Below are 14,766 nucleotides of genomic sequence, written 5' to 3'. Positions count from 1 at the left end.
CCGCTGCACCGCGCCGCCCCCCGCGCCTGCGCCCCCCGCCTCTCTGCCCGCGGCACCGGGCCCCGTCCCCGCATGCCCCCGTCGCCGCCACCGCCCACGGTTGCTTTTCAGTTGCTGAGACGCGTCTCTCTTTCTCTCTCTCTCTCCCCCCTTCCCCGGGCAGCTCGCCCCGAGTGCCAGTCCCTGGCCGTCGTGGCGCCCCTGCAGGACGTGGTGGTCGGGGCGGGGGAGCTGGCGCTCTTTGAGTGCCTGGTGGCTGGCCCGCCAGACATGGACGTGGACTGGCTGTCGCGGGGCCGGCTGCTCCAGCCCGCCCTGCTCAAATGCAAGATGCATTTTGACGGGCGCAAGTGCAAGCTGCTGCTCACCTCYGTGCACGAGGACGACAGCGGCATCTACACCTGCAAGCTCAGCACGGCCAAAGGTAAGTGGCGGCCACGCAGCCCGCAGCGGGTCTAGCTCAGGGCCCGGCCGTGGCGTGGCGTTGGGGGAGGTCAGCCCCCCCTCYGGAGCCCACAGGCTTGGGGCTCCGGCCCCACAGGGTGCAGCTGGAGAGGAGACTTAGTGGGTGATTTCTGCCCCTGGGAGCTGGGGAGCATGTCTGYCTTTCCCCGGTGTGTGCTCATCCTTGGGCTCTCCAGCACCCTCAGGGGGACGGCTGCACTCGGTCCCAGCACCCTGAGCCCACTCCAGGCCGCCCCTCTGCCAGCATGCGCATGGCTCCCAGAAAAGCAGGGGGGGAAGCTCGTACCCTGGCTGTGCAARGCGCCCCAGGCTGCCTGTCCTCCTTCGCCGCAGCTGTACACAGCCCCAGGGCCCAGCTGCCCTCCTCTCCCAGCAGCTCAGCTCCGGGTGCCCACGTCTCCCTGCTGGCCTGTGAGGTGGCATGGGGAGCAGGCCAGGTGTGCCGTGCCCCTGGCTGCGGCTGCGGATGAGCAGCAGGGTCCAGTGCCCGCACGCGCCCAGCAGCCCCGTCCTGCATCCCCCCTCTGCGCCCGTGCACTCGCACAGCCTCTACCTCCAGAGCTCAGTCCCGCCAGGCTCCCTCTGCATGGCAGCCAAGGGTCCCTTTCCCATGTCCCGTCCCCAGCCTGCCCCTGCAGCCTTTTGGCAGAACCTGGGCTGCTGAGGGTGCAGGAGGCAGTTCTGCTCCTGCCGGCAGCGCCTGGCTCTGCTGCATCCCACCCCAGAGCGGGGCACCCGGCTGCAGAGGCCAGGACACACCGGGGTTTGAAGCGCAGGAGCAGCCTGGGGCCTGGGGAGGTGAGACTGTGCCTGAGCAAGGTGTCTCTGGAGCACAGAGCCTGCGCCAAGCCCCTTGCTGCCCAGGCAGGCATCTCCTGGTGCCGCCTGCTCCAGGATCACTGCCCTGTCCCAAGGGCATAGGGCAGCCTCTGGCCCTGCTGGACAGCTGGCACCTGCACTGGCATGAAGAACGAAAGGGGCACCCACCTGCCAGCAGAGCCTCAGCCCTGAGCGCAGGGGCCTTGCACACACACACGTGCACTCAGGGCTCCCGGGGAATGCACGAACGCACACCCTGTGCAGGGACAGGGCCTTGCACTCAGCACACCAGGGCTCAGCCCCACTGCCTGGGTGCCCACAGAGGCAGGCGGGGGTTTGTACTCGGGTACAAGCAGGCCCGCGGTGGCTGCYGGGCTGCAGCTCGCCCACGCTGTGCCTGGAGCACCCACGGTCACGCACCGCTTCTTGCCTGCCCCAGTCCCTTTGCTTCGGGGGCCGGCGGTGCCAGGGCTCATGGTGCCTGCTCTCCTTGCAGACGAGCTGACCTGCAGCGCCCGGCTGACGGTGCAGCCCTCTGTCCAGCCGCTCTTCACACGCAAGCTGGAGGATGTGGACGTGGTGGAAGGGCGGACAGCACGCTTTGACTGCATGATCAGCGGGACTCCCCCGCCGACGGTCACCTGGACCCACTTTGGTAATCCCCCAAGCCCGGGACTCACCCAGGGCTCTGCTCCAGGATCCTCCATCCCCATCCCTCTGGGGGCCTGCATCCCCAGCTCCAGCCCTGCATGGAGATCCCAGCACTCCCAGCCAGTCTCCTGGCTGCCTCTTGGCCATGCTGCTGGCTGTGTGGGGAGGAAAAGGAGCCCTGCAAGGTGCTGGGTTCCTCTCAGGGGGTACTAAGGGCTCTGCCCTGCTTCTGCCCTGCCTGGGGCTGTCAGGAGGGTGCTGATGCCACGTGCGTGTCTCCATGCAGGGCAGCCGGTGCAGGAAGGGGAGAATGTGCGGATTCAACAGGATGGGGGGCTGTACTCGCTGGTCATCGTGCATGTGGGCAGTGAGGATGAGGGGCACTACACGGTCACCGCCAGGAACGCCCACGGCCACGTTGAGTGCTCTGCCGAGCTCTACGTGGAGGAACCACGGCCCTCTGCTGCTTCCCAGATGTAAGAGCCAGGATGGGGATCTCCAGGGAGAGGGGAATGGACCCCCTGGGATGGAGGGAACTGCATCCTTCCTGCTGCTGTCCTGTGGGATTTGGGGGACAACGGGCTTGTGCAAGGACTGGGGAAATTCCCARGTGTGCCTGGGCCACACTTCCCTCCCAACAAGCCTGGGGCTGTCCTTGTCCCCACCCCAGCACAGCCCTTCTCTTGCTTGGGAAGTGCACCCACAGGATGCCYTCCCATGTAATATCCGAAGGCTTTGTGGCCCTCTGGGGATGCTCCCAGCCCCTCTCATAGCATGTCCCTGCCCCAGTCACACTTCTGGCAATGCTGGTGCTCATCACGAAGCGTATGTGAGCCTGGAGAGCCCCRCAGTGGGCTGGGCTGGGAGAACCCTGCCTGCACCTCACACAGAGCCCATGTGTTGGTGGTTGCAGCTCCAAGCTGGAGAAGATGCCATCCATCCCAGAGGAGCCAGAGCAGGCAGAAAACGAGGTGGAGTGCTTCACCATGCCCGACTTCCTCAAGCCGCTGCACAACCTGGATGTGGTGGAGTCCAAGGAGGCAGTGCTGGAGTGCCAGGTGGCCGGGCTGCCCTACCCCTCCATCACATGGTTCCACAACGGCTCCCGCATCGACAGCACCGACGACCGCAAGATAATGCAGTGTAGGGCTCCCTGCCGCCCTCCCTGCGCGCCCGGGCCGCTTGTGTCAYGGCAGGGCTGGCAGTGCTTGGCACCGGGGCCCCATGCGCCAGCGGGCTTGGCACCGGGGCTCCATGCAGGAGGCCCTTCCAGCACCGCGGTGGCACCAGCACCAGCCTGGGGTGGAGGGAGTGGGGACAGTGCAGCCCTTCAGCCATGCCCACAGCCCCCGCAAGAGGAGGCATCACCTYCTAAACTTTCACATCCCGCTCTGCATGCTGATTTCCCAGCCTGACTGGCTTGCTGGGAAGGTAGCTCTGTGCCGCTTTGCTGATGGGGATCTTCCCTCCCTGTATCCCACCCCATACCCCAACAGATAAGGATATCCATCGCTTGGTGTTCACGGCTGTCAGCCATGCACATGCCGGTGTCTATAAAAGCGTCATTGCCAACAAAGTAGGGAAGGCCACATGCTACGCACACCTATATGTAACAGGTAAGGAGTAGGCACCACTGGGGCTTCACAGCTACTCGCTGCCACCCCACCAGGCTGTGCCTCGAGGGTCTGTGTCCTTTAGCAAGATCATGGGGTCAGAACATGGGATAATTCAAGTTGGAAGGGACCTCACGAGGTCCCTGCTGCCTCCTGCTCAAAGCAGGATTCGTTATGCAGTCCTCACCTTGCAGGGTCTTGACCCATCCCCGGCCCGCAAGTGCTGCTTGGTACTTGCTGTCAGCACGAACMCCCCAGTCCCTGCCAGGCTGAGCCCCCAGCAGTGCCTGGGGTCTCCAGTGAGGGTCACTGGCCCAATCTGTCCCCTCCAGAGAGGGGATGCCATGTCTCCCTGGCAGAAGGCAAATCCTGAAGTGCTGCTGGCATTGGCCAGGCCAGAGCGCAGGCCTGGTGGTGGATGGATGTTTCCCAGTAGCTGACACCCCTGCCTGCCTCTCCCATGCAGATGTGGTGCCAACCCCCCCAGATGGGCCACCCACCGTGGCCTCGGTGACTGGCAGATCCATCACGCTGACATGGAACAAGCCCAAATGGCTGGACACCGCCATAGGTGAGGGGGCCGGAGTGGGCAGTGTGACGGGGTGCACGGGCTGGGGGTTGTGCACTGACCCTCTCCCTGCACAGACCYGGCCTCGGTGACCTACGTGGTACAAATGCAAGTGCTGGGCACAACACAGTGGATGGTGCTGGTGACTGGTGTGCGGGACACCACCTACACAGTGCACAGGCTCACCAAGGGTGCCCAGTACCTCTTCCGTGTCATCACTGCCACGCCCAAGACCAACAGCAAGCCCTCCCCACCTGTGGGGCCCGTGCAGCTCCTGGATCGGGGTGAGATGGGCAGTGGGGAGGGGCTGGGGTGCTGGGATGGAAGGGCAGGACACAGAGGGGTCTCCATCCCCAGGTGATGTGATGTCTGGAGGTGGTGGTGATGATGTGTATGGCAGGTCCCTACCTGGAGGAGGCCCCAGTCATCTTAGACAAGCCAGACTTGGTGTATGTGGTAGAGGGGCAGCCGGCCTCTATCACCATTACCATCAACCATGTGGAGGCCACTGTCACCTGGAAGAGGTAGGACATGATGCTGTGCCCATCTCCTGCCCCATGCCCAGTATCACCTCATGCAGTGCACAAARGGGGTCCCACACCAGCTGCCCATTTAGTCCTTAGCTGGGGAGTCCTCTGCTAGGGCTAGCCGGCCATGCCAGAGGGTGATATCCAGGGCTGTGTGGAGCTGTCAGGGGGTGGGAGCTGTCTAGGGGGTGCTGGGTGTTGAGAGCTGTCCAGGAAGCAGAGCTAGCTATGGGGTGCAAGCTATTTGTGGAGGCTACAGAGAACAACAAGGTAGAGTCTGTCTGTGGRTCTGTCTGTGGGTCCTGGCTGTGGGTCAGGAGCTGACCACAAAGCTGTGGGTCTGGAGCTGCTGTGGAATTGTGGTTTGGGAGGTGGCCATGAGGCAGTGAGGTGGAGCTGTCTATGGGCCTGCAGGTGGGAGCATCAAATTGGCTGGGAGGTGGCCATGGGGCAGAACGTGGGGCAGGGCTGGCGGCAGGCTGATGGTGTGTGCCCACAGGGATGGGGTGGCGCTGGAGCAGGAAGGCGTGTGCGAGGTGATAATGCTGGATGACGACCAACACTGCCTGCGGCTGCGGCAGGTGGGCCATGGGGCCGTGGGGCCGCTCACCTGCGAGGTGAGCAACCGCCACGGCGCTGCCCACTGCACCCTCCACCTCTGCCTCGCAGGTAGGTGCCCCCGCATCGCCCCATGATGCTCCATGCCTGTGTGCCGTGGGGGTGGCCTGCGCACCATGCCCCACGCCCAGGTACCCTGGATTGGCATTGCCCCATGATGCCCCTTGCCCACGTGCCATACTGGGCACTGCTGCATACCTGTACGTGATGGGGTGGCACTGCTCCACGGTGCTCTGTGCCCACGAGCCTTGGGGGACCGCAGCACAAAGCCCCTTACCTGCGTCACTGCTCCACAGGAGCCCGCGTCCGTGTGTAATGGGGACATGCTGCCCCACTGAGCCCCACGCTACATGCTGTGGAGTGGCACTGCCCCATGGCACACCACACTCATGCCCTGGGGTATGACTGCCACAGGTGTACCCCTGCCCCATGGTGCCCCAGGCTCATGCCATTGGGGCATTGCCCCACAGTGCCCCACAGCCATGTGCACTGGGGTGCAACTGCCCCATGGTAGTCCCTGCCCCTGTGCTCTGGGCTGGCGTTGTCTCACAGTGCTCCACAGCCGTACACCATGAGGGCAGCACCCCACAGTGCCCCACRCCTGTGCCAGAGGGGTGGCACTGCCCAGTGGTGCCCCACGCCCCTTCTCTCGGCAGAGGCGCCGCGCTTTGAGTCCATCATGGAGGACATTGATGCCCAGCAAGGCGAGACGCCGCGCTTTGCTGTGGTGGTGGAGGGCAAGCCACTGCCAGACATCATGTGGTATAAGGTGGGTTGGTACTCAGAAAAAAATCCTTCCTGCTGAGGGATAGCATGAGGCCCCCTGAACCCACTGTCACCCCCAGGATGGAGAGCTGCTGGAGGAGAGTAGCCACCTGAGCTTTGTGTATGAGGACAACGAGTGTTCCCTGGTGGTGCTGGGCGCCGTTGAGTCTGACAGTGGGGTCTACACCTGCACGGCCAGGAACATCGCTGGGGAGGTGTCTTGCAAGGCCGAGCTCATGGTGCACACAGGTATGGTCRGGCCAGACGTGCAGCACCCTCTCCTGTGCCCCAGCCCTGCAGGGCAGGTACTTTGGTACCTCACTTCATCCCTGCCAGTGCCTTTCCTTCCCCCAGCCCAGCCCACCACAGACGTCACGATGGAGGAGGATGCTCTGCATAAGGCGCGACGCCTAACTGACTACTACGATGTGCACGAGGAGATTGGGAGGTACAAGGCATGGGAATGCGGCAGGGAAACGGGTGCTGGAGCCCCACTGCACTATGAAGCTGTGACCTCTGGGACTGAGCTCCTTGGCCCTGGTAAACTGGATCCTTGTGCTAGGTGGCTTGTGGCCATTTTGGGGCACCAGTGCTAGCTCAGAGTGGGAGTGGGGACAGTTATAGAGAAGCCAGGCCTAGGAGCCCCCAAAGATGGTCCTGGAGGTCTGCTAGGGGTGCATGCAGCTCCCTGCCAAGTGGGCACCTGCCCTGGTGCCAGGGGAACGGGCAGGTCTCCTGGCCACCAATCTTCTTATTCCCCATTGCCCCCTCATCGCCCCCCATTGCTGCATTGCAGGGGGGCCTTCTCGTACCTGCGGAGGGTGACRGAGAAGAGCAGTCGACTGGACTTTGCTGCTAAGTTTGTCCCTGGGAGGACCAAGGCCAAGCAGTCAGCACGCCGGGAGCTGCACATCCTCTCRCAGCTTGACCACGAGCGCATTGTCTTCTTCCACGATGCCTTCGAGAAGAAGAACGCTGTCATCATGGTCATGGAGCTGTATCCTGTGGGCATGGCCCAGCATAGCTYAGGGGTGCACAGTGCAGGGGAGGGCTGAGGACCATGTGGATAGGCAGAGCAGGGTGTGAAGGAGCAGGCACCAAGGAGGGTGCAGAGCATGGCTGGGCATGGCGTTTCTGTGCTCCTTGACCAGGATCCAGGTGTGCTGAGGACGAGCTGCTGGACAGGATGGCAAGGAAGCCCTCAGTGTGCGAGTCTGAGGTGGGTGATCCATAGGGGGCAAGTGGCGGGATAGGGAGGAAGCCTGAGGACACTATCCCAGCCAGGGGACCTGCAGGGCTCATTTCAAAGTGCTACAACGGAGGTTGCAGCCTCCTTATTTCCTCTACACAGGACTAGTCCTCTGCCTCACATGGGTCTGACTCATGCTCAGGACCCTGCCTGGGGCCAGTGTCCCCACCTTTTCTATCTCTTGTAGGTCCGGTCCTACATGCGGCAGGTCTTGGAGGGGATTTGCTACCTGCATCAGCAAAAAATTCTACACCTGGACATCAAAGTGAGTGCAGGGCTGTCCCAGGCCCATCCTGCTCCATGTCTCCCTGCCCTGGCACGCAAGGGCCCACAGCTCTGCCACACTGGAGGGCAGGCTCGAGTCCTGTTCGCAGGGGACATCCCACCTCCTCATCGTCCCCGGCCTCCTTCCTGGGCTAGCTGCTCCCATCCGTTCGTTCTTTCGGGGGCTGTCCCATGCCCTTTGCTCTCCCCTGTGGGCAGTACCTGCCCTGCCTCTCCCTTGGCAGGAGAGCCTCCTGCCAAGCTCCCGTCTGCCCGCACTGTCCTGTAGCCAGAAAACCTCCTGATGGCGGATTCGAGCAGTGAGCAGGTCCGGATCTGTGACTTCGGCAACGCGCAGGAGCTGACGCCTGACGAGCCGCAGTACTGCAAGTACGGCACCCCCGAGTTTGTGGGTCCTGAGATCGTCAACCAGAGCCCCATCTCCAGTGTCACCGACGTCTGGTAAGAGCAGCCCTAGTGCCAGGTTGGGTCCTGGGCACAGGTCTCCCTGCTGTGGCCAGGAGAGGGCAGGGGTGCTCAAGAGAGTGCCTGGGAGGCTTGCGGCGAGCCCTGAGCTCGAGGGGTTGCTGGGGAGCCAAAGGCTGGGGTACCGGTGCTGTGCGGTAACTGTGCTCTCCTCTCCACAGGCCGGTGGGGGTCATCGCGTACCTATGGTAAGTGCTTCGTTGTGCCCCCAGGGAGTCTCAGAAGGCCCTGCGCACAGGGACCAGTAGAAGCATCTCCCTTTCTGCCCCAYTAGCAGTTTCAGTGCTGGGGTGTGGGTCACACACATAACTGCAAATTCAGCTTCCTTCAGAGCCACCCTAGGCTGGCCTGACTTGGCCTCCCCCATGGCACTAGGGCTGGGGTCCAGGGTCCTTCCCTCAGTTCCCAGTGTCCCCAGGACTTGCCGTGCTGTTCCCCACATCCCCGTGGCTTGATGATACGTTCCCTCCCTTGGCAGCCTCACAGGGATCTCCCCTTTTGTGGGCGAGAATGACAAGACCACGCTGATGAACATCCGCAATTACAATGTGGCCTTCGAGGAGAGGATGTTCCAGGGGCTCACACGGGAAGCCAAAGGCTTTGTCATCAAAGTTCTGGTCAACGACAGGCTGTGAGTGGTGCAAGGTCCCCTGTCCCCTCCCAAGAGCATATGGTGTTGGCCACAAGGACAGTGTGCTCCAGGATGGGGAGTGTGCAGAGGGTGGAGAGGGCTGAGGCRGAGGAGTGGTGAGCATGAGGCTGGGTGGAAAGAGGCTGGACTGCATGTGGGGGCACCCCAGGGCCATATTCCTGGGCAGCAATGAGCGTCTGGGTGTGTCAAGGCAGCACAGAGCACAACGCAACTGATGGGTCCTGCTGGGGCTGCAAGGGCACAGCTGGATGCAGCTCCTGTGCCCTGGCTCAGGGTGATGCCCTCCCCATCCACGTTGCTGGTCCTATGGCATGAACCTTGTGCTTAAGGCAGGGTAGTGACCCACATATTTTTGGGGTGCTTGAGGGCGGGAAGGATGCCTGGCTGTGCACCCAGCTCAGCCTACCGGGGATAGGATTTGCAGCATGGACACCTGCCTGCCATACTCTTCTGCCTTCCCCCTGGCTGGCCCAACCCCCCCCAGCCCAGGTGTTCCTCACCTGGTGGTGTTGGTTCACAGGAGACCCAATGCAGAGCAGACCCTGGAGCACCCCTGGTTCAAGGTGAGTCTGGCCAGATATCTGGAGGCAGTGGGGTTCCTCTGAGGCAGCTGCAGGGTCTGTGCAATAGTGCTCTCCTCTCTTCTTGTAGACGCTGGCCAAGGGGAAAGTCATCAGCACTGACCACCTAAAGCTCTTCCTCTCCCGTCGGAAGTGGCAGGTAAAGGCAGGAGGAGGGCAAGGGCATGTAAAGGCAGGGCTGTGAGCTGGGCAGGGTGAGGAGGGATGCTGGCTAGGGATGTGCCAGGTGCTGGGCTGGATGGGGTGCTGTGGAGGGCTAGGTGATGCTGTGCACTGGACTATATGACGCTGGGCCATCTGCCTGGGCCTGATGTAGCCCTCATCACTCCGTGCAGCGCTCACAGATCAGCTACAAGTGCAACATGGTGCTGCGGCCAATCCCTGAGTTGCTGGAGGACACATCCAACCACCTGTCCATCGCAGTGCCCCGGCACCTCAAGGAGTCCCCAGCTCTGTCGTCCTCCTCAGACTCAGATGACTTGGACGAGCTGCCCTTCATCCCCATGCCACACCAGGTGGAGTTCTCTGGCTCCCGCATGTCACTCAATGAGATCCCCACAGACGACGAGGCCATGGGGCCAGCTGAGGGGCCACGGGAGGAGGCGGCCGTGTCAGGGGATGTATCTGCCATGGAGTGGCAGAGTGAAGATGCAGGGAGGCCAGCGGTGGCCCTGGGGAAGAGGCCAAGGGCTGCACTGCCACGGCGGCCCTGCGCAGAGGTGGAGGCACCTGGCTCCTCCGATGAGGAAGCCCCTGAGGCCCAGAAGTGGCCAGAGCATCCCCGCAAAGCTGTGAGAAAAGGCTCCAGCCTGGAGTCCCCTGAAAGCACCCGCAGGGCAGCCAAGAGGGGCGAGCTGAAGCGAGGCAGCTCTGCCGACGGTGCCCTGCTGCTCAGCCGGCCCCTGGGGGCCGAGGAGGGAGGCGAGCTGGGCCGGGAGCCCCGCAAGACACTGGCCAAGGCGGCCTCCATGGAGCTTCCTCGCCGGAAGGGGGGCCTGGGCGAGGACGACCATGCCCAGCGCCTGGAGCTGATGCGCCAGCGCCTGCTGCGGGGGAGCCCCTTGGACGGCAAGGTCAGTGGTCTGCGGGGTCCCCTCCTGGAGACGCTGGGTGTCAGCCCCGACAAGAAGGTGCTGCGGCCACCGCGGCTGGAGCAGCCTGCGCCGGCAGGACCCCGGCTGGTGCGTGCGGCGTCCAGCGAGGCCACSTCGCCGCAGCTTTTCCCCCAGGAGCGCCTACTGCAAAAGAGCAGCTCCTTCAGCCACGGCGATGCCGAACCCGTCATCCGGCACCGCCGCTCCGGGGCACCCCTGGAGATCCCTGTGGCTCACATGGAGGTCCAGCGGCTCAAGGAGTCCCCATCACTCTCGGCCCTTTCCGACGCCCGACCCCACACACCAGGGGATGCCAGCAGCCAACTACTGCCCCCTGCCCTGGAGACCACCTTCCCCCGGATCCTTCCAACCAAGGCTGCCCATGAGAGAAGACATGTGCCAGATGAATGGGGCCAACCTGGAGCCAGGGTGGCTGTGGCTGCTGTGGGGAAGAAATCTGCGGCTGAGGGGCACGTGGAGAAGATGTCCACCAAGGCTGAAGCCACCAGAGCCAGCAAGGGGTCTGGGGAGAGGGCTGCTAGGACGAGAGCATCCACGCCACAGCAGACAGGGCCCTTGGCTCCCAGTGCCCAAACACCCAAGATGTCTTCCTACGCCGAGGTCATGCAAGCCATGGGAGCCAAGCGAATTGGGGAGTCAGCTGCCAAGGAAGCCCCCAGGCACCCCACGCCTGTCCCTGCTGAGCTCCCAGTGCCAGCACCAGCAGAGAGGAGGGAGGCAAAGCCCACAGGCTCRTCCAGTTCCCTGCTCATCGAGGACATTGATTCGGAGGAGGTCTTTGAGGCCAAGTTCAAGAGGAGCCGGGAATCATCCCTCAGCCGCGGGCTGAAACTCCTCACCCGATCACGGTCTGAGGACCGGCACTTGGCCAGCTCCTCATCTCGTGATGAGGGCATCTACCGGCCCACGCCAGCAGGCGTGCCCCTGGAGCTGCACAAGAGCCAGCCCACCGGCCTGGCAGAGAAGTCCAAGTCAGTGCAGGACTTGCATGAGATGGAGAAGGATGGTGGCTTCATCCGGAGGATGAGCCTGCGCCTCAAGCGGACACCACCTGCAGAGAGGAAGAAGGCTAAGGGGGAAGACGGAGGAGGAGAAACCCCGACACGTGGGCGCCGCTTCTCCTGGAGCCTTGGCTTGGGCAGCTCCAAGGAGCGGAGGGACTCAGAAAGCCTCAAGTCGGAGCCAGGTGCTGGCGAGAGCGAGTCACCGGTGGTGGCTGTGCGGAGGAAGATCAGTGCGACCATGGATCGGGTCTCCTCACGGCTGCGCAGCCTCTCAGATGAGCGGCCGGAGGATGAAGGGGCTAAGGAGCACCCAGAAAAGCTCCTCTCTCTGCTCCGCCGGGCCAATTCAGAAGGGGAGAGCCTGCGGCAGGTGGGCATCACGGCGCAGAACCAGGTGGGCCCCCACCCAGCGCTCGCACCCTCCTCTGAGTCCCTGCAGTCGGAGGGCAGCACCCGCTCCACTGCCTCTGCCAAAGGTGAGCTGGGGGGCTGCCGGCACCCCATGTTGAGTGGTGCTCACCCTGGTGTGAACCCTGCCCTGTCAGGGTCCTTGGACTGGGAGCAGTGGGGCATGGCCATCCTGGGCACCCCAGCTTGCCCCTGCCTCCAGCTCTCAACTGCCTCCRATGTGTGGGTTGGGTCTCCTGCAGGTGCTGGTGAGAGCCAGAAACGGTCCCGCTGGGAGCGCTGGGGGCTGTCCCGGCTCAAGAAGGAGAAGGTGGCCTCGCAGCCCAACATCCCATCCAGTGTGCTGCAGGAGGATGGCTCCATCGGGGGCCGGCAGCACGTGCACAGCGAGTCTGGTAGGCACAGCCCCAGTGGGGCCATGAGGGTGTCCCGCCACCACTCGCAGCAGCAACTGGAGGAGCTGGGCTGGGACAGAGTGCAGGGGAGCAGGTGCAGGGGTCATACTCGGGGCTCACAGCACCTCTCTGGAGCTYGGCTCCCCAGCTCAAGGGGCTCGTGGCCAAGCTTAGGGACCCCAGGGCAATCTCTGAGGGTGAGGAGAGCCCTGAATGCTGCCTACAGCTGCAGAGGTGGGGACAGGGAGGGGGACAGGCCAGGCTCTGCCTGCATGCCCCACTGATGCCCCAGCCTTAGTCTGCCCTTGTGCACCACTCTGCTCTCCAGATTTCCCCCCCGTTTTCCACATCAAGCTGAAGGACCAGGTGCTGCTGGAGGGCGACGCACTGACCCTCTGCTGCCTGCCTGCCGGCAGCCCGACCCCCAGGATTGTCTGGATGAAAGGTGGGGGCCCACCGCAGCATGGCGTGSGCCCACGGCCCAGGGGCTGCCTGTGCTGCCTCGACAGGCACACACGCAGGGGGCCTGGCAATGCTCTCTCTGCTCCCCATGGCAGACAAGCGGTCGCTGCAGTCGGACAACGTGCTGGACATCATCTCTTGCAAGGACGGCCGCCAAATGCTCACCATCTCCAAGGTCTCCCGGAAGGACGCAGGAATGTATGAGTGTGCAGCTGCCAACACCCTGGGCACAGCCATCAGCTCCTGCACCCTGGCTGTGGCACGTAAGTATGCTGGGGAGACCTCAAGGGACAGAGATGCTGCCCCACAGGGGACAAAGCACGTCATAGGCTCTGGGGATTGCCTGCTCCAGSTGCTTGGGCCCGGCTCTGGCAGGAGGGGCATGCTCTGAGCAAGGCTGTCAACCGAGATACCAGTGGCATAGAGYCCCAACGCCGGGGGGCACCCATTGGTGCAAGTCACTTGGTCTTTTCTCCCCACATCCCCAAGGCAGTGCAGGGACCATCACAGCGGYCCCACGCCCTTCCCTCGCAAGCTCCTGGGTTCTCCTGCTAATCGGAGCAAGGCTACTTTTGACCCTGCTGCGGCCGTTTGCTGCAGTGGCCCCCAGCCCATCTGCTCACTCCAGCCCTGGCTTGCTCTTCCCTTGCTCCAGCCCCAGCTTTGAGCACCACCAGAGCCTCAAGCAGGACTGAGACTGAGACTTTYAAAGAGGGGGGCAGGCTGTTTTTCATGGGGCATCTCCAGCCATGCCCCGTACGTCTGAGCCCACGTGCTGTGCTGCCCTGGCTCTGCAGCCACTCTGCCCTGCCCCTGGCTGGGCACCCCAGCCTGCCCTGTCTGTCCCCTTGCAGGACTCCCTGGGAGGCCGGGCACCCCGGAGATCCCCCAGAAGTACAAGAACACGGTGCTGGTGCTCTGGAAGCCWGCGGAGAGCAAGGCCCCCTGCACCTACACACTGGAGCGCAAGCTAGACGGTACGTGGAGCTGGCCCCGGCCCTGCTCTGGCCTGCCGAATGCATCCAGCTCCTGGCCCACCCATCTCACCTGCTCTGGGGCATCTCCTCCCAGCTCGTCCCTGCTGGCCTAGCTAAAACCCATGGGTTTGGGGGGGCTCAGGTGCAGGATCTGGGCACAGGAGGGCAGAGCAGAGCCCCGCTGCCCCTTGCACTTGCAAACCGGCCTCTTGGGTCTGAAGGCTACGCTGGAAGGATGTGGGCTGGCTTGTGGTCGTGGGATGGCCTCTGGGAAACGTCTGCACGTTCAGCCTGCGTGCTGGCTTCTGCTAATGGGCAGCCCCACGGGGGAAAAACCCTGGGAGACTAAATGTCCCCGAGGGGCTGAGACATTTCACGCTTTCCTGGAAGCAACGTCTGGAAAAACAGCACCTGGTCTCACACAGTGACCCCAAGGAGAAAAAGTCCCCGCTGTCCGACGTGCTGTGTTGCCCTGGCCTGGCCCTGCCTCTCTGCTCTCCCTTGCCGCCCTCCGGGGCTCGGCAGGGTGCTGGTGGCCCCGGGGAAGTGGCCCGGGGTGGGGGACAGGAGGCTGCGCTCCCACCCGACCCTCCCTCGCCTCTGCCCGCAGGAGAGCACGAGTGGAAGATCGTCAGCACCGGCATCACCGACTGCTACTTCAACGTGACGGAGCTGCCCCCCGGGAGCACCGCCAAGTTTCGGGTGGCCTGTGTCAACAAGGCCGGGCAGGGCCCCTACAGCAGCCCCTCGGGCAAGGTGCACCTCGAGGCGGCAGGTGAGCAAGCGCCCCGCCGTGGGGCAGGGCCCGCGGCAGTGCCGCACCGTAGCCTGCGCCCCGGGACCCGAGGTGTGGGGCAGCCGCGGGGTGGTGCGCGGGGCTGCTTTGGGGGTTCACGGCCACCTCTGAGACCTTCCCCCCCAGGGCCGCAGACGGGGAGGTGCTGCCTCCATCCTCCCCCTTTCCTCCCCGCAGACTCCCGAGCTGCCCCTGCCAAGAAGGACATCGCCGTCCCCGTCCCCGAGAAGGTGGCCTCCAGCCGGTCGACCCAGACGCCCCCGGGGCAGCCGGAGCCGCCGACGCCGGTGGGGCCGCCCCCCACCACGCCGCCCCGCGAGCACCAGGGAGCCGTGCGCAAGCCGGGCCGGG

At 63.9% G+C, this 14,766-nt stretch overlaps 1 protein-coding gene across 1 annotated transcript in view; it reads left to right on the top strand.

Moving 5' to 3' along the window:
* The window catches only part of SPEG (striated muscle enriched protein kinase), a 39,168-nt gene that overhangs the window by 21,476 nt on the left and 2,926 nt on the right, over positions 1 to 14,766 (top strand). The window contains exons 11-37 of the mRNA XM_085311036.1: positions 164 to 424; positions 1,781 to 1,939; positions 2,222 to 2,411; positions 2,849 to 3,078; positions 3,432 to 3,551; positions 4,015 to 4,119; positions 4,194 to 4,400; positions 4,517 to 4,640; positions 5,143 to 5,312; positions 5,918 to 6,030; positions 6,107 to 6,275; positions 6,381 to 6,474; positions 6,823 to 7,023; positions 7,185 to 7,245; positions 7,463 to 7,540; positions 7,829 to 8,001; positions 8,187 to 8,213; positions 8,504 to 8,656; positions 9,198 to 9,240; positions 9,329 to 9,397; positions 9,594 to 11,853; positions 12,028 to 12,180; positions 12,509 to 12,625; positions 12,738 to 12,905; positions 13,497 to 13,619; positions 14,230 to 14,394; positions 14,593 to 14,760. Of these exons, the coding sequence (XP_085167162.1) occupies positions 164 to 424; positions 1,781 to 1,939; positions 2,222 to 2,411; positions 2,849 to 3,078; positions 3,432 to 3,551; positions 4,015 to 4,119; positions 4,194 to 4,400; positions 4,517 to 4,640; positions 5,143 to 5,312; positions 5,918 to 6,030; positions 6,107 to 6,275; positions 6,381 to 6,474; positions 6,823 to 7,023; positions 7,185 to 7,245; positions 7,463 to 7,540; positions 7,829 to 8,001; positions 8,187 to 8,213; positions 8,504 to 8,656; positions 9,198 to 9,240; positions 9,329 to 9,397; positions 9,594 to 11,853; positions 12,028 to 12,180; positions 12,509 to 12,625; positions 12,738 to 12,905; positions 13,497 to 13,619; positions 14,230 to 14,394; positions 14,593 to 14,760 (5,901 nt within the window). The remainder of the gene's footprint in view (positions 1 to 163; positions 425 to 1,780; positions 1,940 to 2,221; positions 2,412 to 2,848; positions 3,079 to 3,431; positions 3,552 to 4,014; positions 4,120 to 4,193; positions 4,401 to 4,516; positions 4,641 to 5,142; positions 5,313 to 5,917; positions 6,031 to 6,106; positions 6,276 to 6,380; positions 6,475 to 6,822; positions 7,024 to 7,184; positions 7,246 to 7,462; positions 7,541 to 7,828; positions 8,002 to 8,186; positions 8,214 to 8,503; positions 8,657 to 9,197; positions 9,241 to 9,328; positions 9,398 to 9,593; positions 11,854 to 12,027; positions 12,181 to 12,508; positions 12,626 to 12,737; positions 12,906 to 13,496; positions 13,620 to 14,229; positions 14,395 to 14,592; positions 14,761 to 14,766) is intronic.

Source organism: Rhea americana, unplaced genomic scaffold (assembly GCF_003343005.1).
Source record: "Rhea americana isolate MKP2758 unplaced genomic scaffold, rheAme1 scaffold_33, whole genome shotgun sequence".
Lineage (NCBI taxonomy): Eukaryota > Metazoa > Chordata > Aves > Rheiformes > Rheidae > Rhea > Rhea americana.
This window is presented reverse-complemented; position numbering and strand designations above follow the sequence as displayed.